Raw genomic sequence first — 23,641 nt, 5'->3', positions numbered from 1 at the left:
TGAACACTTAGTTCTGTTGCATTTCATTATTTACCATCACTTGCACAGTGATACTAAATGGCGTAAACTTATATAGCACTTTACTACCTTGCTTCACAGTCACAATCTTATACACTCACTAATATTGGCGCCAACCTATAATCACTAGGAGCAAAATGTGATGGCATTAAACATGTTAACTTCACCACTGTGGAGCAATTAGAACTTCTTAAACTGTCTTTTTTGCTTTAGATCTGAAAGATTGATCCTTTATCTTAGAAACACAAATGATCAATCACTAAAATTTAGTTTTTTTTAAAGCATATATTTTGCACTGCATGTGGAGAATGTTGCTTTAACGACGACTTTAAGAGGAAATTTGGCAGCTATTTGAGATTTTCAACCAATTCTGCAAACGGCATGATGAGCACAAAGTGTCCCAGTTGAAGCTGAGAGCACAGAGATCACTGAAATCCCTCCGGCTCAGCCACTAGAGGTTTCACTGCTGTAATTAAAAAATATCCCATATTTTATCACTATTATCCAAAATTTAAGAGCTATTTGACTAAAAACTAGAACTTTTCCTTTGGATACAAAAAATGTACACAAAAAGAATAATATCAAGGGCATGAAGGGTTAAATAAAAAAGCAAGAAGTTAATGTTGATAGTTATTTAAATGTAGTCACTTTAAGTTGCGAAAAAAGGATATACAGAAAGACTTGCTATGTGAGCCAGAAATCTAAAGAAAAATCAACACTTCTGTTTTAAAGAGCTCATCAAGAATCTAAACTTTATAGCCAAAACCTTAATGTCAATATTTGACTGAAATAAAGTTGTAAAACTGTGCAAAAATGTCATTTTACAATAAAGTTTTAAAAGTGTGATTAAAAAAGTCAAAATATTACAAGGATAAAGTTGTAAATTTGTGAAAAAACAAAAACATTTTACTTAAATAAGGGAACATCATGGGAAGAATGTCTACATTTCATGAGATTAAAGTTATAATCTGAGAGATAAAGTCAGAATTTTACAATGAAGTTGTTAAAATATAAGATAAAATGTCAGCGTTTTAAAAGAACAAAGTTGTTAAATTGTGCAAAAAAGTCAAAATTTTACAACAAAAATGTAAAATTATAAGAAAAAGTGAATATTTTGCAGAAATAATGTTAAAGATTATAAGGGAAAAAAAGTGTCAACATTTTGCATGAATGAGGTAAAATTATAAAAAAAAAACTTCAACATTTCACAATAATGCAAGTTGTACAATTATGAAACTTAATAAAAACAATAAGAAAAATGTCAACAAAATTTGAGAAGAAAGTTGTAAAACTGTGAGAAACAGACACAATTTTACTATAAAGTTGTAAAAATATAAGAAAAAAAGTCAACATTTTAATAGAATAAAGTTGTAAAATTAGTTAAGAAATATCAACATTTTGCAAAAATAAAGTAGAATTACAAGAAAAATGTCAACATTTCATGAAAATAGTAGTAAAATTATGAGATAAGTCAACATTTTACAAGAATAAAGCTGTAAAATAAAACATATTTCAACATTTAATGCAAGTGAAGTACAATTTTGAGAAAAATGCCAATATTTTACAAGAATACAATTGTAATAATAAAATTGTATTAACATTTAATGAAAATAAAGTTGCAAAAGTACGAAAAAAATGAGAACATTTCATAACAATAAAGTTGTAAAATTAAGAGAAAAAGTCGAAAATTTACAAAAATAAACCTATAAAACTCTGAGAAAAATGTCAACATTCTACGAGAATAAAGTTGAATTTTTTTTTTTTTAAAAGTGAACTTTTTTTTTATCTCAGAACCCTCATTCCTTAAACTCTCTCAGTGGCCCCTCTTCAGTCCAGTCCACCCCCCACCCCCAGGCCTAGTCCATAGCACTGGAGTCCACCCTGCTGATAAGGTTTCACTCTCTGCGGGCCACAGAAGAGGGCAGGTGCTACAATACCAGCTCTGGGAGTCTAAATTCCTGTTCTTTAGGGACCTGTGTCTTTCTTTGGATACTTTGGTCTTTCAGGTAAGAGGCGGAGAGAAGTGAGGTGTGTCAGCACGGATGAAGGTGAAGAAACCTCTCACACATTTTGTCATTTCCAGGATTAACTGACACAGACAATCTCAGGGTTATCCAAAGATCTAGAGTCCAAAAAGGGAGAAATTGTTCATTTTTATTTATCTGAGGGAGAGATCAATGTTGTATGGAGCCTGAATCCTCATTGGATAAATCAGTGAAATTGAATTCGGCAATTTAATGATTACCTGATTTATGGAGTGTCAAATTCCATTGTAATTTATGTAAAAATTCATACAATTTTTGGAATGATTGCACGTTTTTGTTTGGAAAACTTATTCTAAATCCCCAGTTGGGGCACACCGTCTTCCATCCACTCTGATCCAGTTCTTACCCAACACCAGTGAGAGGAATGTGGCCTTCTGCAGTGGAGTTTTTAGTCCGCAGGGATGGATGTATGTGTGTGTATTTGGGAATGTGCTGACTGATGTCTTCCCTCCTCAGCTGTCCCGTTGAGATTTATCTGGAGCTAAAACCGGCTGGTCGAGGGGGACAGGAGCGCTTCTCCTCTTTAGCGAGGCGGTAACAGGACCCAGCTCCTTGCACACGGCTCCTGTAGCTGCACTTGCATTCCCCCAGAACCTCCAAAAACACCTGTAATCTCCAGATTTTAATCCGTCTGCCGCACATTAATCACAGGAGAAAAGCTGGTTGAGTGCGGCTCCACGGACAGTTTGTGTGGACGCTCGGCGCTGATGACTATCCCACTCACCAGAGTGCTATAGAACATGGGCTCATAAAAATAGCTCACACAGGACTGAATCCCCAGCTAGGAAATGGGCTTCAATTACAACGGATGAAAAGCAATTACATTAACTGCCTCCCTGCGGATGGGCCCTCCTGCTTTTTCTCTTGTGCTGGGACTTACCTCCAGCTTTAGATAATTGCTTTCGACCTGCGCAACTGACAGCGACATACTGCCTGCACCTCTTCTGAGCACTCGGACAGGAAGGACGCAAGCTCCAAACGGAAATGTGTTTCCTCAAGGGCATGCAGGGGTTACACACAATGCTTAGAGTATGCTTAACTTGATTAAGGAACTCCCTGAAGCTCACTCCAATCTGGAGCCGATGTGCAACTTCATTACCCCCAAACGGGAACGAGCTACACCTTCTGGATAGGACTGGATAAGGGGCCCCTTTTTGTTGCATCTCTAAGATGTAATTAGATCCAGCTACAGATAATTCTGATGTTTTCTGTTTAACTTTGTTACGGCAAAAACCTTCAATATTTCTCTTTAGTTTTGCATCGTAAACAAACCAACAAAGTGGAACATATTGACTAAACGCAAATCAATGTATTGATAATGAAAGAAAGAGAAAGCTGCTCAAATGTAAAATCAATGCCTTCTAAAATTACGTTAAAATAGAACAACAAAGCACAACCACATCTAAAAGTCTAAAATAAAGATTCTTTATCTCACAAAATTAAAATCTGAAATCTAAAAAAAAGTGTTGATATTTCCAATCACCATTTAGTTTATAGGAAACATCAAACCAAGTCTATGAATGTCTTGGTGTCCTACTTTTCTTTTGGTAGAAATGTAAAAGCACCAAAACGGTTTTATATATAAAACCTATTATAGTTAGGTTCCCACATTACTGTAAAGTTGAAAAGATAAATTAAACAAAATGAAAAACTGTTAAAACCACTTAAATTCGAAAGAAACACAAAAATAAGATTATTTCCAGATTCCATATTGATAAAAGTATTGTTGGGTCTACATGTTAGATGGACTAAACTCATAGGTAACATGAAATTTGACATAAATAAGAACAGATATTTATTTGACCAAAAACAATCAAATTTTGAGCCTTTCAGCATTAATATGGTATCTTAAATGCAACATTTTGAGATGCCCCATTCGGACGGGTTGTGTCTTTTTGTGCTATAGATTTATTTTTTAAAACAGATTTTGTGGTCAAATCAACACTGTTTAGTCTAAACCATACAGGGTTCATTTAATTTAACAGTGTGCCTCCCAGAATCCATTGTAAACTGCAGTCAGTCTGAAAATGAGAGTCTTAGTTCACTTCCCTTTGCTGTGGTGCATCTTATAGACAGAGTGAACCCAGACAGACTCAAACACAACAAAAAACTTTTCAAGCGTTAACACGATTCCAGCAGATTCTGAAGGATTCAGATTCAGAATGGTTGAAAAGTTACAGTATGTTAAAGATTTTGCGTTTAACCCTTCCGCTCTCCTTAGTTTGTTTACATTAAAAGTGGGGTCATCTGGACCCCCCAAGACAGTGCGCTGAACTTTTTTTTATCATTGATTTTTGAGTTTCACTAATGTCCATGACAGACATAAAATCCTGTCCACCTTTGTCATGGAAGGAATCACATATCAATATGAGGTTGGAGTCAACTGGACCCCGAAGAGAGCGGAAGGGTTAAGCGTCACCGGCGATGCCTCAGGTGTTGAAGGGTAAAACAGAGTTTATTTTGAAGTACAATAATGTATATAAAATGCAACTAAACATTGTAAAATATCTCGTAATGAGGCAACAAGGAAGAAAAGCAACTATTGACTGTCGAGATCAGATCCGCTGATCTAAGATCAGTGTTCCTTTGAGGCACCTTCCAGTCCAAACAGACAGAGGTTGAATCAGGCCTTTCCAGGAGGCTGGGTCCACTCTCAGAGGTGCATTGTGAAAGGTAAACCAAAATGGTTTAAAGTAGTTAAAGAAGCAAGTTTGCTGGAGTATTTTTACCGTTCATTTTAGTTATTGTATAATCTAATTTTGATTAACTGACCTTGTTTATTTCAGGCATAGATTGTACACAATGCAGGACAAGAAAAAATAACAGATTTTTCAAACTCATTACAGAAAAAAATCAAATGCATTGATTAGAAAAAAAAATAATAATAAAACAAAGAAGCACTTATGTCACATTTGATTAATTAAATATAGCAATTATTAATTATAGTAATTATTAACAGAACCGCTCACAATAATTCAAACATAGACTTATAAATATTTTAACCTGCCATTAAATAAATAAATAAACATTTGAACCTTCAGTGTTTCTGATTTTCGTTCTCACAGTCTTTTTTTTTTTTTGCTTCTTTGTGGTTCATCTTTCTCAGTTTGGCAGTTTAGCTGATTTTTTCAGTAGAATTTTGAATACCTTTATTTAATTTATTTTTCACAGTGCAAACTGTGTTCTGCGTCCTGATTGGCTGTACACCTCGTCATTCAATCTCCTTTGTGCTATTTCTCCCGTAAAGAATGTGTTCAGTTTGCCATGCTTACATGAATCTTTGATCACAAGCAAATCTTTGTTTTTTTGGACTTTTTTTTCTTAGAAAGTTTGAACTTAAAGAGTTTAAACAAGAGAAAAAAGTGTGAAAATGTTCATGTCTGTCTGAGAAAAGTGTTCAGTAAGGGTTTTGAAGACCTAAAACATTTGTTAACACCTTTCTCTCTGTAAGATTTTATACGACACATTTATTTCTTTTTTTAACCGTGGATTGAAATTTCCCCAATGCTGAACGAATAAAGGGTTATCTAACATCTCTAATTCTACTCCTACGTCACAGATATCACCAATCCTGGGTTATTTTTTGAAAACAAGGAACAGTGGACTAACATAAGATGAAATATGTCTGAGTAATGAAGCTGCTCTAAATTGCAAAAATAATTGTGAAAATTGACAGAGTTTCTGGTCTGCTCTCTTTTAGCCATGTCTCACTCAACTCCTGTCCCTCCAAGCAAGAGGAAGAAGGCCAATAAGATCATCACTGACCTGTCCAACATCAGCCAGAATGGTAAAACAAACAATTCATTTTAATGTTATTACAGTAATAAGAAACATCATGTATTTCATGCACATGTAAACCAAGCTGCACAGGAGTGAATTACTGCATGTGGTTTGCTTTTGCTTTTAAATAAGGATGTGCACTAAGTCCAAGCAGTAACAAAATACAGAACGTGCGTGTGGCATGTCTTGGAGGGACGTGGGTCATTATCAGATAGCAAAGCAGCCATAAATTTGACACTAAATACCAGATGGGGATTCTGTTCTCACTTAAACTGTAGGAGTCTGTGCAGCAACTACATCCCAAGCAAAGCTTTTCATTCAAAACTCGAATGTTGTTATTGGTTAATCGAGCTTTACATAAATGTTAAGAATAGCTCATTTATTTTCTGTCACCTGGCATTTTTTTTCTATTTTTTCTGTGTGGCTGCATTGGCTGTCTGTTCTGGATTCATCTTGTATTTCGTCCAATAATCCATTCCTGTTTTATATACTGGAAAGACTCACACAAACAGAATGTTTAATGGTGTCTCCCCTGCCAGATCCATCAGTCGGTCCATCTGTTCAAACTGTGGAGCATAAATGTGCTTTAAACTCAGACTAAATCACGTTGTAGATGAAGCTCAGAGGTTTTGAGAAACGACAAAAAAAAAGTAAAAATTGGTTTTCCTTACTTTGCTTTGTATGCACCTCCTTGCTCTAGTTTGGGATCACAGAAAACCTTAATGGCTCGAGGGAAACCACTTATTTAATTTAAAACAAAAATCATATCAGTCTGTTGTAATTGTTCTAACTGATGATGACTGATAAACCAACAACAGCACAGCGTCTGACTGTCACCTGGGACCAGGTCAAGCTCCCCCACTTAAGAAAAACCTGTGATGGATAAACAGATGAATTCACAGGGGGGATTTTACTGCAGTAGATTATATTTCTGTACTTAAATGTTTGGTGCTTAAGTGTTAAGTACTCCTAAAAGAAATTTGACATGTAATGAATCCCTGAATCCCACAGCATAGACCATAGAGCTGCATGTCATAAATAGTGTCTTTGGTTCTTAACTGGCTGCATACTTTGTGTGCGACGAGTTCTGCTAGTGTGTTTATTCGGGTTCAGGTTGAGCATTTACTGTTAATTGAGTCTGAAATGTGAGGACAATTAAGTACAGACAAAAATCCTTCTAAGAAGCTTCATTATAGGAAAAACATTATTTATCTTATGAAATAATGTGGAACTCTGAAATTACTTTGTAAAGAGAATTCTACATTTTTTTTGAGTAAATCTTTTTTTAAATTTGTGTGCAACAAAAAACATATTATTATTTGGAGTTTGCATTCAGAACTGCTAAAAATGAGTTTCTCTTTGTTTGCACAAAATTCAGTAAGAAGTTTAAATAATTGAGGTAGACGTATGTAAAATACTCACTTTGCTGCTGATTGCAACCGTTATTTATCACACTTGGCTTTAATTGAGGGCTCAACGTAATGCAGGTGGAGGGGGTAAGGCACAACACCAGAGAGAGAAGAAAATGTAGAGGAAGTCTGTGGTCCCAGATGAGCATGAGATGTCATCAATAACTCCTTTTTCTTTAACCTCAAAATTAAAAAAGGAATGCATGTAAAACTGATAGGTGTCCATCTCAAAAGCAAACATGGTGCCTATTTAATAGTGTGTGGTAGTTACTGCAGTAAGATGTGTTTATTTATAGCTGAGACACATTCGACTTAGACAAGATGTTTAACCCTAAACTGCGGTATTGTCACTCTAAGTCAGAGCTCATTTCAATATCAATTTAGCCCAATGAGGTCATTTGGAGTAAAACCAAAAAGTACATTTCATTTTTTCCTTTCCTTGCAAGCTTATGAATTATACAATAATAGATTGAAAAATCACCATGCAATAAGGAGGGATTTTTGTTCTGTTTTCTCCAAGAGTACTCTGTTTCTTGGGGTAATATTTACCATATTTTTCGCACTATAGACACTCTGATCATGAGGCCCAACATCAATGAATGCTTTATTTTTGAACTTATGTCGTATATAAGGCACATTAAGAATCAGAGATAAGTCCATCAGACTTCATTAACTGCATTAACAATAACTCTAGCATTTGTTTGTAACACGCTAACAACATTAGCTAGTCACAGTACCTGTAACCTCATCTGTAACTCGTAAAAAAACACAGACTGAAACAAACATTACTATGACTTCAGTAACCCTCAGTCAATTATAACACTAAAAATAAAACAATAACACTGCAACACATTAACCATATTAGTATATTTATAATAACACCAAACTTTGTTTGCAACTCATAAAAGGCAGACTAATATTTTGACAGAGAGCTGTGTACCTGTCAAAATCAGAATTATTCCACATATAAAGCGCCCCTGATTATAAGTCACTTTTTAAAGTGTGCCTTATGGTGCAAAAAATACTGTAATCTGTTGAGTTTTGTTTTGATCAAATATCTAATGTTCAAGTTGTGTGCTTGAATGCCCTGTCAGTCCTCTTGAAAGTTAACACCAGAACAATTAATCAATAATGAAGATCGCACTACAGCCAGAATAATTATTTCACAGATATTTTTGTCTTTTTTCACATATTTAACTGTTCTAGTGGTGGTGGGGGAAGAGAAAAATTGAATTTTTGATGCATTGATTATGATCCATAAAGGACTCAGAAACGTTTAATGAATTTTAAATAATCGAAAATTATATATGATTTAAAGTAAATGTAACAAGCGAACAAAACATGAAGCGCTTTTCACTCTGACATTTTGACATGAAGAGCACACAAACATGGCTGACCTTCCAGATCTTGTCATCCGACCGCTGTCACAGTGCCGAGAGTCAACTGGATAAAAGTCACGTGGTGTGTACATGATGTCACACCAAAATTAAATGGTGAATGGTGTATACTTAATATGTAGGGAACACAACCAATTTCCTAAATCACAATGTGCAGCTAGCTAGACATTATTTATTCAGTTTGACTTGAGTTATAGAGAGTTTCATTAAAGAAGGTCTATTATAAAATGTAAGTAAACAGTTCCAGTTAAAATTTCATAACATTTGAAATTATTCTTAAATTAAAAGACACATATAAATAGCTAAATTTCTGTCTACAGTAATCATGAATGACATACCTCAATCATTCCAGAAGATAAACTGATATTATTTATTAGGTCTGAGTAGGAATAAATTCCAGAGATAACAGAGTTTTGTCTTCAAGACCACAGGAACCTACATCCTTGTTCTCACTTTAGCCAGAATACAAAGGCTTTTGGTCACAGTCTTTAATTGTTATCCCCTCAGGGGGGACATTGATTTGTGGTTGACCAGGCTTACAGCAGCTCTACTAAAGAAATCTATCTAAAATGTTGAGTGTGGTAGAGGAAATGCACCCAGCAAAGGCCACCAGACCTGAATCAGTTTGGATCCTACCTCACAAACACCTGCCTATAACAGTGACAAAGGAATCTTTCTGGTCTGTAGCCAAAGTTGAGGGTTTAATAGAAATCTGGGCTAATAGGTAAATCAAAGAGCGGCTCCATATACATCTGTTGTTCTACAACCTTAGCATATTTTTCTCATTGAATGTTTATTTTTTTGTTAACCATCTGACATCTGCAGCCACATCTGTATTGCTCCCATTTGTTTTCAGTCAGTTAGTCATTCAGCAGCTTTATCCTGCTTATCCCCTATTTTGCTCCAGTTAATACCCGCACATCTCTCAATCAGCCTTGCTCCGTGCCATTCTCCCTGCCTGTCCTCGGTCTTTGCCAGTCCGGTCCATCTGTCCTCTCGTGCCTGTCTGTCTGTCCACACAACTTTGTATGCTTGCAGCTTAGCATTTTTTCCTCAATTAATACTAATAAATTTCCCCACGGGACACTTCCCACCCCCTCAGCCAGCCTCAATTATGTCCTCTCACTATCTCACTCACACATGCACACAGTGCACGACTGTGTGCACAAGGCTGATTTACGAGGTGCTGCTGAGAGCTCACTGCGACACGGCAATGCCAACTTCCAGCTTTATGGATACATTTGTGCATGTGTGTGGGGGGTTTATGGCTGAACTCCAGGTGTTATGAGTGATATCAGAGCGTATGTGGCAGATGAGGAGAACGTTTTACAAGGACCTCGGTGAAGGGATGAAATCTATCACAGATTTCCATCAGTTGCAGACCAAAAGCGGATCCTTCTCTATGGATAAAACAATGCAAATACAATGTTTTTCCAGGTCAGCTTAGCCCTTTATATCTAATTTGAATTAATCCTTCAAACATATTTGGCACTTTGAGACACACTCCAATCATCTTTAGATCTGTTTAAAAAGTGATTTAATTATGATTATGACATTTTTAGCCAAATTAAAAAAAAGAGAGAGCTGAGATGATGAGAACTCCCTTTTTCAGTGGAGCAGAGAGTTTGTGGTTCACCGAGAGTATTTTTTTACATGACAAATACGATCTTTTTCCAACGCATTTTTTGTCTCCTCCTGAGTCATTCATTCCAATAAAGTAATACTTAAAAAGCAATTTAAAGCTTATTTTTTTATATATGTCCTCTATTGTAATAAAAATAGCACAAGAACATGTTAAAAACACCATTTTCATTGGAGTGGGTCTTTAAATCCAAAGCAGCTCAACACCGGTCATTTATCGTTTACTTCATTTACTTCTTTTTTATTATGCTTTTAGCAGGATCTTTGGAACTTGCTGATGTCTCCAACCGTCACTTCATTTAGAAAACTGAGTTGGCCTGATTTTTGATTTGATGTTCGGTTTGTGGAAAGGAAATAAGTTCACTGTTGGGTATGACAGTGATACAAAAACTTTTATACTAGTGGCAGAGCTGCCAAAGTTCAAAGAAAACGGTCACCGAAACCATTATATTTTTAGCACATTACAGAACACTTAAAATACTTTTTTCCTCCCAAAAAAACTACAAAATGCATGAAATATGGATTAACTCTGGTTGTGTTTACTGATTTTGAAGCGATTTTCAGAGGCTCTGTCAAAATGTCAGTCTGTTTTTTTGGGAGTTACAGGTATTGTACATAAGCTAAGGTGGCTAACATGTAGCTTGTCACAAACAGGTTCTAAAGTTACTGTTACACATTTATAAAGTCTGACTGATGGACGTATCTCTAACGCTTAGAGTTTGACGTACCATATATGACATAAATTAATTGACAGTGCGCTTCATAATCTGAATAGTGCGGAAATTTTTTTTTAGTTTAAAGTCATGAAAAGGAACAATATTGTAAATGGTATATATAGCGTTTTTCTACCTTCCTTGAAGGCCCAAAGTGCTTTACAGTCTCAAACTGTTCAAGAACATTGAGAATATCAAAGGAAGGTAAGTTGACAGTGGGTTTGCAGGAATTAACACCACACAGTGGGTTAAGTAAACCAAGTCATCTTGATTAAACTTGGTTGTGCTCTAGTAATGTCTCTAAGTTCGTTTTTCTTTTCTTTTCCAGGAAAGAAACTGTTAGAAATAAAATGAAATGTGAAACTATGTGTTTGTTCTTATCTACTATCTTATTCTGAAAGCCTTAAATCTTTTGGTCTAACCCTTATTTTTTCTCATCAGAGGATGAGCTGGATGCCGAAGCTGCTGAATTTGATCTTGGCACCAAGATCAAGACACCCAAAGATTTGATGTTGGAGGAGTTGTCCCTGCTCAAGAACAAAGGGTCCAAGATGTTCCAGATGAGGCAGCAGAGAGTCGAGAGGTTTATTGTTACCAATGAGAATATGGTAAGAAATAATTAAATAAAAAAAAACATATTTTGTGTAAAAATGTGTCAAAGAGATTCCATTTGTTTTTTTCCTTTTTTTTAGCAGAATCTCCAGAACCTGCTGATGTCCCCTCCAGTTCCACCAAAGCCCGAGAAACCAAAGGAAGAAAGTGTGGTTATGTGCATTTCTTAAAATATTCAATATATATATTTTTCTATTAAAATGTCATGTTTGATCTACAAGCTATTTCTAACATATGTCTCAGTTATGGATCAGAGTGTGGATGAAGAGGCAGAGAAGGCCAAGAGAAGGAAGGAGTATGTACGTACCTATGTTTCCCCGTGGGAAAAAGCAATGAAGGACAATGAAGAGTTAAGAGCCACCATGAAGCCTTCCATGCCAGGACCTGTTAAAGAACACCCTGAGATGCCACAGTACAAGAGTTTTAACAGGTACACACAGCAAAAAACCTGCTACACTTTAAAAACTGTATTTATCTGTGACATTTGTATTAAGTTTTAACATTGAACCCCAAGAAAGACGAGCTCTGTTGCAGTTGTAAAGGTTTTTAAACAACTTCCTGGTGGCAGCTGGCAGTATGGTTGTAGGTAGCAGCCAGCGAATCAAAACCATTGACTGTAGGTTACATGAGAGCTGGACTGAGTGACTGCTCCTCTCTCGCATTCCAAATAAGAAGTACCTGCCAGTTCCAAAAAGCCCAAATCCAATAGACTTCTATTGAGAAATAGTTATTACTCAGTCAAACTATTTGTAAGAATAACCATTCTTGCTCTGTTACCTTTTATAAACATTTTTTTGGCCAATCAGATGCCTCAATAGAAGTATGTGGTGCCTGCTGGCCCAAGCCAGCTTTCAAGAGGAAGGGGTGCAGACCTCCAACAAGCTCAGTCCTGATTGGCGAGAGTGGTTGCCTTTGACACAGTGACACAGACCATTTGGACCAACCACTGCTAAATGAATTGACTTAACTTCATTGGAGCCAGAAGTAAGCCATTTTCAATGGGTGACATCCCACTCACTTGGTCCATTTCTCTTAAGAGTCAATGATAAAAACAGAACACTTGGATAATGATGAATAGTATGAAGAGCAGAATATGCTGCTGATGTGAGGAGTTCTAACTCATGTGAACCGACTAACGTAGCAAGACTCAAGGCTTAAACCAGCTAACTTGATAACAGAGACACACAAGGTCAGAGTGAAACATACATATAAGACATGTTCAGTATTTTTTGGTGACCCCGTTTTCATTTATTTGACAATACCCAGTTGTCTGATTATTTGAGGTCATGTAAAATGACTCAATGCTGTCATCAGATGAAGACTTTGAAGCATGTGTCGTGAAGGGTTCTCACAGCGAATCAGCTTTCGTTGATTCGGTTTGACAGAGAGTTTTACAATGAATGTCCTTCATGACACAACCCTGTATTTTATTCGGGCTGGGACCGACACAGGGAGGCCCAGACTATATATCCCCTTGGTGACTACAAAGCAGTTTCTTGCCTAGGGACCAGCACCGGAACAAGCTCATCTCCACCTGGGAAATAAACCCTGGTTTCACATGTACCACCCTTCCATGCAGCCAACTGAGCCGTCCAGCCGCCACTTGAAAAATCTGATTACTCAAGAAATTAGATAGCAACTGAATATTTGTTTTTTATGTAAACGAGTTCTGTGACTAGCCAGTCTTCCTTATTCTGAGGAGTTTTCCATGCTTTGGAGTCCATTGGGCAAAAGAAGACAAATCAAAAAGAAGTGAAATGCTGTAGCATTTCCAGTAATAAAAAGTTGTAGTTCTCCCTATTATTATCATTCTGCTATTGTAAGATGCATTTTACAAGGATTTAGATTCCTTTAAAATTTTACATTATATTTCAAATGTGTGGAAACTATCTTCAGTTTTTAAAAAAGTTACGTTATTTTTATGTCAATTTGCTATTTATCTGGAAATCCACAATTAAAATATGTCTATTATTCTTTCAACAGGAACGCTCCTATCTTTTTAGTGTAGATAATACATTATAACTGACGCGTTATAATTTGAAACTCTGCATGCTCAAGTCATTACAGCCCCCTCCTGCTGCACATTTGTCTCATTTAATGAGACATTCCAGTGAAATTCCACACCTTCCCAGAACTCCCTTTGTCAGTTTTAAAGATAAAGCTAGTGCCACTTTTGTTTAGCTTTTACCTTTTTTTTGTTGCTTTGTGTGATTTTATCCAACCTTTTCACAAAATCAAAGAGCTGCATCAAATGTTTGAGTCTGTGCACAAATGTGTCCAAGCCTGACTGTATATCAGTCATGATGGCAGCATCAGTTTGGCCTAAGTGACTCTCATGCAGAACCCACATCGCTATGACAACCTGCAGATTGCTGCTCATCAGCAGTGAAAATCAACTTCCTCCCCAGCTGTGTTTCCATGGCTTTCAACTCTCTCCTTTTTTATAGAAAGGGTTATTTTTAAAACACCAAATCTGTTGTGTGTATTTGTTGTGCTTGTTTATCTTTACCGTTTCTTTAGATGCAGTTTTTTTAGTGGTTTATTTTTTGTCTTGATTAATAGTCAGGTGTACTTTCTTATTTGAATGCCACATTTTCATTAGTTAATACAGAAAGACTCAGCATGCATGCTTGAAAAAAAACTATTCTTAAGTGTAGGATTACTGATCATTTTAAATAGTGTTGGTTCACAGCTCACTGCATTGAAGCAGTAAAGAATGTGATAATGCACAAAAGATGTTACCCTAAAAGCTCAGTTTCATTAACCAAAATGTTGCGGTTGTATGTCGTTCTGTTTTGGACATACCTGTCCCCGTTTGACCACAGAAGCTAAACAGGGTTGATTGTGATTGGTCCTTTCATTGGAGACCACCAGAAATGACCACACTGTCAGTTATTGCGATCACAAATGGGTTGAATCCGAATTCTTCCTCTACCCCTATGGCTTTTACCAAGTTGTAAGGGCTTTTGAAGCTGTGGGGGTGTCCAAAATGCTTTCTTGTGGAGGAGTGGTAAGAACTAGCTTAGTGCTAGTTGTCCCTCCACCAATAGGGTGATCGGTGTCATATATGTGGCGGACAAGATGGTGGCCAAAAGTTATTAGCCAGATGGAGGTCAACAACCAGAACATCATTCCCCTTAACCCGCCACACATTTTGGTTGTGAAATAATCTCGTTTTTGGTAGAAAAAGACGAATTAAACAGTCTACCCTAACAGTTCCGTTATTTTTTTTTATTATTTAGGCACTTAATCTTTAACAGATGCTTCTGTCAAAACCAACAATGCTCTATGACATTCCGTAAGTCCTTACACGATCAATGTGAATTAGCTGACCTGCAGGGAAAATCAACCTTGCGCTGGTAAGCAACATTTTATAGCTGCTTTTCTCCACGTCATAGAAGAAGCTAAAGCTCTACTGTGTTTACAGTTTTACAAATCTGAACACTGGATAGTATCCTTTTTGAAATTAATAAGGCGTATACCCTCCTTTTGACACATTTTAAGCTAATCTTGAATACTAAGCCATTTATTCACATTAAAAAGTTTTAATAAAATTTGTTACAATTCGGAAATCTTGTGGAATTTCTGCTTCTGGCTAATGATTTTTTTGGCCGCCATCTTGTCAGTAGCCAGGTTCTCTTGCATGTAGGCGGAGGAGAAAAGCATTTCTTCACTTGTTTCACGATGAGTGACAACTTAAGTTTTCACTTTCTCTCTCTATTTGGAGAGATAAATGCAGAGGTAGGGGGAAGCCGTAGGGGTAAAGGAAGGATTTGTATTCAGCCATTGACTGCATTTGAGAAGTAGACTGAGTGTGACTTAGTTGGTGTAGCAGCTATGGGGTCTGGCCAAAATGAAAAATAAGTTTGGTTGACAACTTAAAGATTGCTGCTCATCGGCAGTGAAAATCAACTTCCTCCCTATAGCTTTGTTTCCAGGGCTTTCAACTCTCTAATCAATACTATCCATAGTATCTATATAAATATTCAGTCTCATTTTTCCTTGGTAACAGCACGACCACAATTTTTAAAAATAACTACACTTTTAACGAGTTTTTTCAAGTCTTGATCTCTTTTCTCGTTCCCTTATTGTTTTACTGGTAATTTATTTACCAGCTTTTTTGTTTCCCCCATCTCCAAGCAGCCTAAAGGTCATTGCAGCTCTGGGTAAAATATGCAGAGGATGCTGCATTTTAGCTTAGCCTTTGAAAAAGGAGCAGGGAGAAAGTGTATTGTCTCACATGTTTCTCAGTTTCATTTACATAAATTGAAGAGCTGATGTGAAACTTGAGGATTTAAGATGATGCTATCTCTTTTTTTGCGTCTTGTCTGCCTTGATTCTTTCAATTTATCAGTTTTCTCTCCCCTCCCCAGAACGGCTATGCCATTTGGAGGCTTTGATAAAGCCTCCAAAATGTTGACATTTGAGCTTCCCGAGGTCAACACTGCCAACGAGGAGCCAGAGCCTCTTCCCTCCCTGCAGGCCGACATCCGCTCCAGGCCCTCGTTCAACCGCACGCCCATCGGTTGGGTCTGCAGCGACGAAACCTCACACATCCACACGGACCTGGAAGTCGCTTTTGACGGGGAAACAGATGACCTGTGAAGCCCACACAGATACAAGCATATTTACAGCACAGAGACAAAAATACAAAGAGATGCAACACATTGTGTTTTTACATACATAACTGATGCACTTTCACGTGTCCAGACCTGAGAATATAACAAAAGCAAACATTTATGTTACAAGTTGATAAGATAGGTCTGAAGAAAACCACCTGAACAAACAATCAAATCTATCAAACATAAATAAAGTATCAGTTATGCAAAGATGATTTGATGATGAAGAATACTTACCTTTGGCTATAATTCTTTAAATTATCTATAAATGAGTCTTAAATGTATTAAGAAAGCTGTCAGCTAATGCAAATCCTGTGAATAGCGATAGATAACCTATTTGCCTTGAAATAAAAAACAAAACGTTGTAAATATGCAATAAATGTCCTGTTTTCACTCTGCTCAGTCCAGTCTTGAGGATTTGTTTTTATCCCTCAAACCGTGAGAAGTACTTACATTCATTACTTTTGTCCCTGAAGATCACTGAACGCTATTTGTGCGCTACAGCCTCTCAGCAGCCATCGTCAACCAAGAAACTTGCAGCTTCTGTTTGAAGAGGAAAAAATATATATAAAATAAAATACTGAAACCATTTTTCTCAAAGAAATATTATTTTCATTTCAGCATTGACACCAACATGACATAAGAACTGCAATAATCCTAAATCATTTACTGAGAGTTCAAAACCATTTAACACAGGAGATGTCGACTCCTAAATAACACACGTTCCTTGACATACGTAACTCTTTGACCATTTGTGCGACCAACATGCACCAGCTGATTATGACACAGAGAAAATACAGACGCCAGTACTACCATAACTCTTCAACCTTTGACTTAATTCTGCACATTGTGAAGATGTGCTGATGTGCAACATTTTAAAGTAGATCAATGTAAATCAGGTAATTCTATTATTATATTGTGGAGAAAAGGGGCTTTGGGCTGATATACTTCGCATTTTTAAAGTGTTGGATATTGGTGCAAAGCCGATAGAAAAAGGCACTTTTCTCTGTGTCAGCTTTAGCTGATTCATGCTAATCACATCAGATATTGATGATATATCAAAGACAGTGTGTTATTAAGACATGAACAACAACATGCTCTTGTGGCATTTTTCTCATGATGGATGACATGTTTCAAGAAAATTAATCTTAAATTTGAATTTCTGATTATTTCTTTATTCGAATCGTGATTCAGTAAAAACAATGTAGTTGGAAAAAGCTTGTAGGTGTTACGTACGCCCAATCTGAATTCTTATCTCCTCCCAACCCTCACATTTAGCCCTCCAAACAGAGTTATGGAAAAATAGTGTCTCATATTTCGGACGTCACTTTTGTTTGATGACATCATCAATAGTTGCCAGTCAGCTAGCTTTACTGTGGAGCTTCCAGCGCTCGAATATGCATTAACAACAGCGGTTGTATAACTTATAGAAGGTCATGCTACAATTAATAGTCATTACTTACATGTAAATGTAAACTTCTGTGCTTCAGAGCGCATCCACGTGAAGAAAGGCGCTTCTCCTCCGGGGCAAAGTGCAACACAATTTATTTTCGCGACGGAGGGCTTTGTATCCCTCCGCTTGGAGGATAGGATCTTAAAAAAAATATTTCGGACACCACTTGCACTAAAAAAAAACCCTTCAAATGAAAGGGTAGAGAGAAGGGACGAATTTGGATCGGGCCGTAGAATCTACTACGGCAAGCCACAAGCTCCCTGCTCTGCTCCAATCTGTAGCATCCACTTGTAGACAAATAGATCCAGGCACGTCTTCATTTTCCTTGTCTGAGATGGCATCTGGCTCAAAACTATACGGCTGAATGGCTCCAATATTGGTTGCTATTTTTGTTACACCGCTAATGTTAGGTTGGGTTTGTGAGAGGGAGGCTGTAAGCTAGCGGGAGAGCATGTCAACAGATATATTTTGGGAAGTGGAGACAGGCTTACTCTGTGAAGAGTCTCACTAACGACTATAATATGTCTGCTTTAGACACAGCTTTCTTAAATTCTGGCTAAAAATTGCATAAACATGAATAAAAGATCACTAGGAGGAACACTTTTACAACAGAAACAAAATATAGTTGTAGTGGAACTTTAAAAGGTTAAAGTGGGACTGCTTAAAAGGTATGGTTTGTGCTACATTTGATGAAAACATATGTATTAAATCAGGGAAGCATGTTTGAAATTTTAAATTAAATAGTTTAAAAAAATAATAAATCTGAGTTATTAAGTGGCCTATATGTGTTTGAGAAAGGCAGTGGTATAATGCTTTAACAGCAAACACATGTTCTAGAAATAGTTGACTGAGTGAAAAACAATCTCACCTCCACAGTTGAACTAAACGGTGTCACCATGACCTCTCACCTGCTCTATGAATAGCCCCTGACTCTGGAACTGGTGCTGGCAGGTCTCCAGTTACAGAAATGAAGCAGATGCCCTCTGTAGGTTTCATTTGAGTCTGGAATGGAGATACAGTTAAAAAAAAGAAGAAGAAAAAAAACACAGATGGGGAGAGGAGAAATACACGAGGTGAAGGACAGAGACGCACGTGCGCTCGAACAGGTGAGGCCTCGCGAGGATGACATCACCACTCTCCCTCTCCCACCGGAAGGCGGCGGCAGCAGGCTGCGGCCTCACCGGAGGAGGCGGGTATCGCGAGAGCGGCGACCGCGACGCTGGGTGGCGCTGTGGCGACTGGGAAAGCTCACCCAGCGCTCGCCCTCTCCGCCGCTCAATCACACGGTAGGACACGAGATCGAGCGGAGGCTGTGGGCGACGGCGGCCGGGGTGAGTAAGAAGTCCCTGCGCAGACAGACCGGGGGGAAGGAGGAGGGGGGAGGGACACATCACTACTCTGGACAGGATAAGTGCGCGGCAGGTCACTATTTGTGTCATCCTCTCCAGATGTGGAAGTCTCTAAAGATGTCTTTTTTAAAATTCTCCATCATGACCACCTCTACCATCATTGTTAGCATCACAACTTCCATCAGCAGCAAGATTTAAAGGTCAGTTCTTCTGTTGAAAAAATAAAATGTGTACCAGGCGGTGAGGGGTCAGTAATTGCCTCGTGCGTGGCTACTTCTATTACCCTTTAAAAGCCTCGTTTTTCACAGTTACAGGTGTTAGCGTACCAAAAAGGGGGGGGAAAAGGAAAAAAAATGTCCACAGCGACCTCTCCTCTCCGTGCGTGTTTCTCTCCGTGTACTATTTGTGACTTGTTGATGGAGAGGCTCTCTCCTCCGTGAGGCGGCGGATTCCTCGTCGTTCCCGGGGTCCCACGGTGATTTAATGTTGCGGCTTCGGTCCGGATTGATTGATGACTTGTGCCGCATCATCACGGAGATGGTGACACAGCCTTCTGCTCGCGCACGTGAGTCAGAGATGTCCCTGCAGCGTGCGGGGCTTTGACATTTACGCTGGCTTTCTTAGCACTTTCATCTTTTCCGAGGATCACGTGAAGGCAGCACTTTAAGAAGAAACGTGCGTTTTTTTATACACATTTCTCCAAAAATGTATCAATTCAGAGTAATTTTAATTCAAGAAAACATTACTTAATATTTAGTTGTCTAAAGTAATAGTAAAAAAACAACTCAAGTACTGAGTGAGAAACTGAAGAAAAAACTATAAAAAATATATTAATTTTCTAGAATTTCAAAATAAGAGTACAAAATGAGAGCCATTTTTTTAATATAAAGGATGGACCATTGCTTTTTTTGCACAGTAAATAGCCCTAAATATATCACTACTGCTTTACAAACAGCACATTCATCATATGTATTTAAGATTTTAGATTTTAAGATTCTACAATCGGCAGACCAAAAACTCCCTGGTCTGGTCCATTCTGATGAATTTACTTGTACTTGCAGACAGATAGATCCATGTCCGAGCATCTGGGTCTAAGCTGTTCAGCTGGATAGCTCCAATATTACTCGCCCTTTTTGTTGCAGCACTTATGCTAGGTTGGGGCTGTATGCAAGTGGGAGATGATGATGGGAAGTGTGGGCAGGTTTACACAAACATCGCAAACAGCCTGTTTGTCTTCTGTCTCTGCGATTTTAATGTCAGACATGCCAAGTGTTTTTGCAGACACACTGATGAGTTTATTGTGGTTTTGTCGTAATTTTATGTGCAATTATCTGGTAATATGGATATCATAATGTAATTTAATTGCATGCCTAAATCATTTTTTTACAGTGTTCCCTTTCTTTATTAAGTTTCACCTTTTTTTGGGTGCAATTTTGCATGTTTTTCTTTTTTTTTATACAGTGCACTGTATTCTCCGTCCTGATTGGCTGTTGATCTTGTCAGTCAATATCATACAGAATGCCTTCAGTTTGCCGCATTTATATAAATCTTCAATTGTGATTAGATCTTTATTTATATTCTATAATATTGGACTTATTTTTCTAAGGTTTGAACTTTGAGAGTTTAAATGAGACAGAAAAGTGTGAAGATGTTCGTGTTCATCTGAGAAAAGAGTATAAAGTTTGTGATGAGGAGTTTTGGAAACATAAAACAATTGTAACCATAATTCGCAGATTTCACCTAAACACCAAAAGAAATTTAACTTTTCAGATACACAAAGGGTTAATCTTCTCAAGTAATAACTGAAAGTATGATGAAGTAAAACTACTGACAAAACTAGTGACAATTCACTAAAAAGTTACTTTAGTAATTGATTACTGTAAGTCGTTTCTAGCCACATCTGTAGAAATGCTCATGCTCACTCGCTACAGACAAATTTCCTAGTTCTGGCAGGATGTATCTAATGAAGTTCTGGCTTGGTTCCACTCTGTTCCACGTAACTTTGCAATACCAACCACTTGCTCAAAAATTCCTCACATTTATTTGACATTTACCCATTAAACCTAGAATAAATATTCCTGAAGTGACAGTTTTCGGTTGGTGAATTTATCCTTTCCTGTGTGTTTTTGGCAGAAATATCCAGATACAATCTCAAGATTCAGTACTTGGCTCTTTTTAAGTCAAATCCAGTGGAAAGAGAAGAAAGTTTTAAGAAGAGCAACCAAGTAAATAACCACAATTTTAAAAACAACAGTGTCCAGTATTTTAGAATGAAACCAAATATCTGATCTTGATGGAAGATTTGGGTACATTTTGCAAGCTGAACATGTTTAAGACACAGCAGGAGATTGATTGACAAGGTCTCTAGCCAATCAGGACACATAACACAACTTGCTGCTAAGAAAAATAAAAATTGCAGTAAACAAATCCGCGAACTTGCCAGGATAAACCACGATTTACTGTAGTCTCTTTATTAGTGTAAATAGACTAGTGGTGAGTAATCTGACAAATGGGGTGTTCTTTACGGCTCTTCTTCTTCTATTGCTTTTGAAGCATATTTTGGCAGTTGCTGCCCCCTTTAGGTGGAGGCCAGAATGGCAATTTTGTAATGAAGCCGAACCCTTGGCTCAAAAATGAGTAGAAAGCAGAGGTGTATATTTCTAATTTAAAATTAATTCATCCTTAATTTAGCAATGTTCAGTGGGTCTTGAAAGGACAATGATTAAAGACGGATTTAGTTTGACAATCTGTCAAAACTTCAGCCCATTAGACTCTTGAGGTTTCCCCTATGAGGCGCCACTGCGATTGTAAAAATTAAATTAAGAGGAAATTGAAGACATTTCCTCCTCCTAGTTGAAGTTTAGGAGAATATTTGCAGCTAATATGTAAGTAAGTAAACATTTTTTCGTTATTGAACTGGATATTTCTCTGTAAACGTGTGTTGTCATGTACTGTAAAAGTTGTTGTGTTTTCATGAACATGTAGGCTAAAGAGTTACGGCTTATAAAGGCTGGGGTCACTCCCACCTACACGGGATTTTGAGAAAATAAAAAAGAGAATCAGATTAAATAGTGAGGATAATACAATAAAGACATGCCAAAAGAGGAAGCAGGACTTTTAGCATCAGTGTTTGTTTTTTATGTCATTTTTATTATTTTTGTACTTTCACAGCTGAACAAAGCATATTTGTCCACCTCCACCAATAATTTTGAACATTTTTTTCCTTTGATAAATGTTTTTCCCCCTCTTATCTATTTTTCATTTCTTATTAATATTGTCTTTCTTTCTGTCTCTCTTATCTCTTCCCCTTTGTTCTGCCTTCACTTTGTTTATTTTGAACGCTGTTATTCCTGTCCTTTTTCACTTGCTTTGATTTCTTTCCTTGCTTGTATTTGCTATCCAATTTCTGTCCTCTAAAACTTCAATTTTCTCCTCTATAATCCTGTGTTTCCCCCTTTCTTTTATTATCTGTTTTCTAACCATTTTCTTTTTTCCTCTTTTTCTGTTTTATCTAATCTTTTCCTCTCTTTTGTTCTTCTTTCTCCTCTCTTCACTGACCCAAACTGTGAGAACCTCACATGATTCCCTTTTATGCCTCGTAAAGAAATGATGGTTATGTAATGGCTGAAATATTAAGCAAATTTTGACGCCTCTTGAAATCTTCTACTAATAGGATTAGGTGTGCACATGTGCCTTTGCTTATAATGGGTTGCATCTAGGTTATGGTGTGCACGTGTGTCTGTTTGTGTGCGTGCATGCCCATAAATTATGTGTGCCTTCTCACATGTATAGCTTTATGGAGTCAGAGCAGCAAAATGACATTGAAAACCCCAACACGGTAAAACGAGAGAAAAACAGAGAAGAGACCCCATCCCGGTCACTGGCTTGCACATTTAGTTACACGTGTGCTGTTTTTATGCTTATGGATAGTAGTGAAAAAGAAATTAGGCCTTGCTTTAGGTCTGAAATTTAGCACGTTTGATTTTAAAGGATAGATTTCCATCTCTATAAAGTGAAAAGAAATATGAAATATCCCACACTGACAATTTCTTTATCAAAAACTAGAATGAAATTGGGAATTTAGCCGCAATTACTGTTCTTGAAGTAACTCTTTTCTACCCATTAACACCAGCCCCAGTGCTTACATTTTTTTTGACTATCATAACTCTTCAACTGTTTATGTAATAAAATAATCCCAGCAGATTCTAAAGCGAAGAAAAGCTGCCTTGCGTTTATATGCAACACTTTATAGTAGTGAAGTGTTTACGCAATTGACACAATCTGCTGATCCTGTGGCGGAGAAAAGCCGCTTTGTGCCATTATTACGCAAGTAATTTTTCGGGTAACAGTCCAAAGCCGATATCACTTTATGTTAGTAATGTGTTTCATGTTGTTGCAATATCACTGTACGTTATAAGTGTATTGCATATCAGTGCAAAGCCAATATTACTTTATGTTAGTTATATGTTGAAAAATCGGTTCAAAGCCAATATCATTTTACGTTACTAATGTGTTGCATATCAGTGCAAAGCTGGTATCACTAGATTTAATAATGTGGTGCATACCGGTGCAACGCCAATATCGTATCCCCTTAGATTGATTGCC

At 37.2% G+C, this 23,641-nt stretch overlaps 2 protein-coding genes across 6 annotated transcripts in view; both read left to right on the top strand.

Moving 5' to 3' along the window:
- The first annotated feature begins 1,908 nt into the window (after positions 1–1,908).
- myoz1b (myozenin 1b) lies at positions 1,909–16,636 on the top strand. Of its 2 annotated transcripts, none has more exons than XM_024285223.2 (6): positions 1,909–2,024; positions 5,764–5,850; positions 11,445–11,611; positions 11,699–11,762; positions 11,859–12,045; positions 15,989–16,636. In XM_024285223.2, the coding sequence occupies exons 2-6, from the start codon at positions 5,766–5,768 to the stop codon at positions 16,218–16,220; spliced, it is 735 nt and encodes a 244-aa protein (XP_024140991.1). In that variant the 5' UTR covers positions 1,909–2,024; positions 5,764–5,765; the 3' UTR covers positions 16,221–16,636. The 2 variants fall into 2 exon arrangements, with proteins under 2 accessions (XP_024140991.1, XP_024140990.1); XM_024285222.2 differs by having other exon boundaries at positions 11,696–11,762.
- Positions 16,637–18,884: 2,248 nt separating this feature from the next.
- The window catches only part of usp54b (ubiquitin specific peptidase 54b), a 69,970-nt gene continuing 65,213 nt past the window's right edge, over positions 18,885–23,641 (top strand). For 2 of the 4 annotated variants that reach the window (XR_004949737.1, XM_036217089.1), the window contains exon 1: positions 19,086–19,236. The gene's annotated coding sequence lies outside the window, so the exon portion shown is untranslated. Of the gene's footprint in view, positions 19,019–19,085; positions 19,237–23,641 lie in introns of those variants that run through there. The other 2 variants (XM_036217090.1, XM_024285216.2) reach the window with 2 other exon arrangements.

This window comes from Oryzias melastigma, linkage group LG19, assembly GCF_002922805.2.
Source record: "Oryzias melastigma strain HK-1 linkage group LG19, ASM292280v2, whole genome shotgun sequence".
NCBI lineage: Eukaryota > Metazoa > Chordata > Actinopteri > Beloniformes > Adrianichthyidae > Oryzias > Oryzias melastigma.
Note: the sequence above shows the minus strand (reverse complement) of the source record. Positions and strands in the feature narration are given on the sequence as shown.

Bases quoted from the DNA above. Each gene is read 5' to 3' on its own strand.
- myoz1b (XM_024285222.2), top strand. From the start codon at position 5,766: ATGTCTCACTCAACTCCTGTCCCTCCAAGCAAGAGGAAGAAGGCCAAT. The intron at 11,763-11,858 runs GTGTGGTTATGT...CATATGTCTCAG, and splicing joins CGAGAAACCAAAGGAAGAAA to TTATGGATCAGAGTGTGGAT. The intron at 12,046-15,988 runs GTACACACAGCA...TCCCCTCCCCAG, and splicing joins CAGTACAAGAGTTTTAACAG to AACGGCTATGCCATTTGGAG.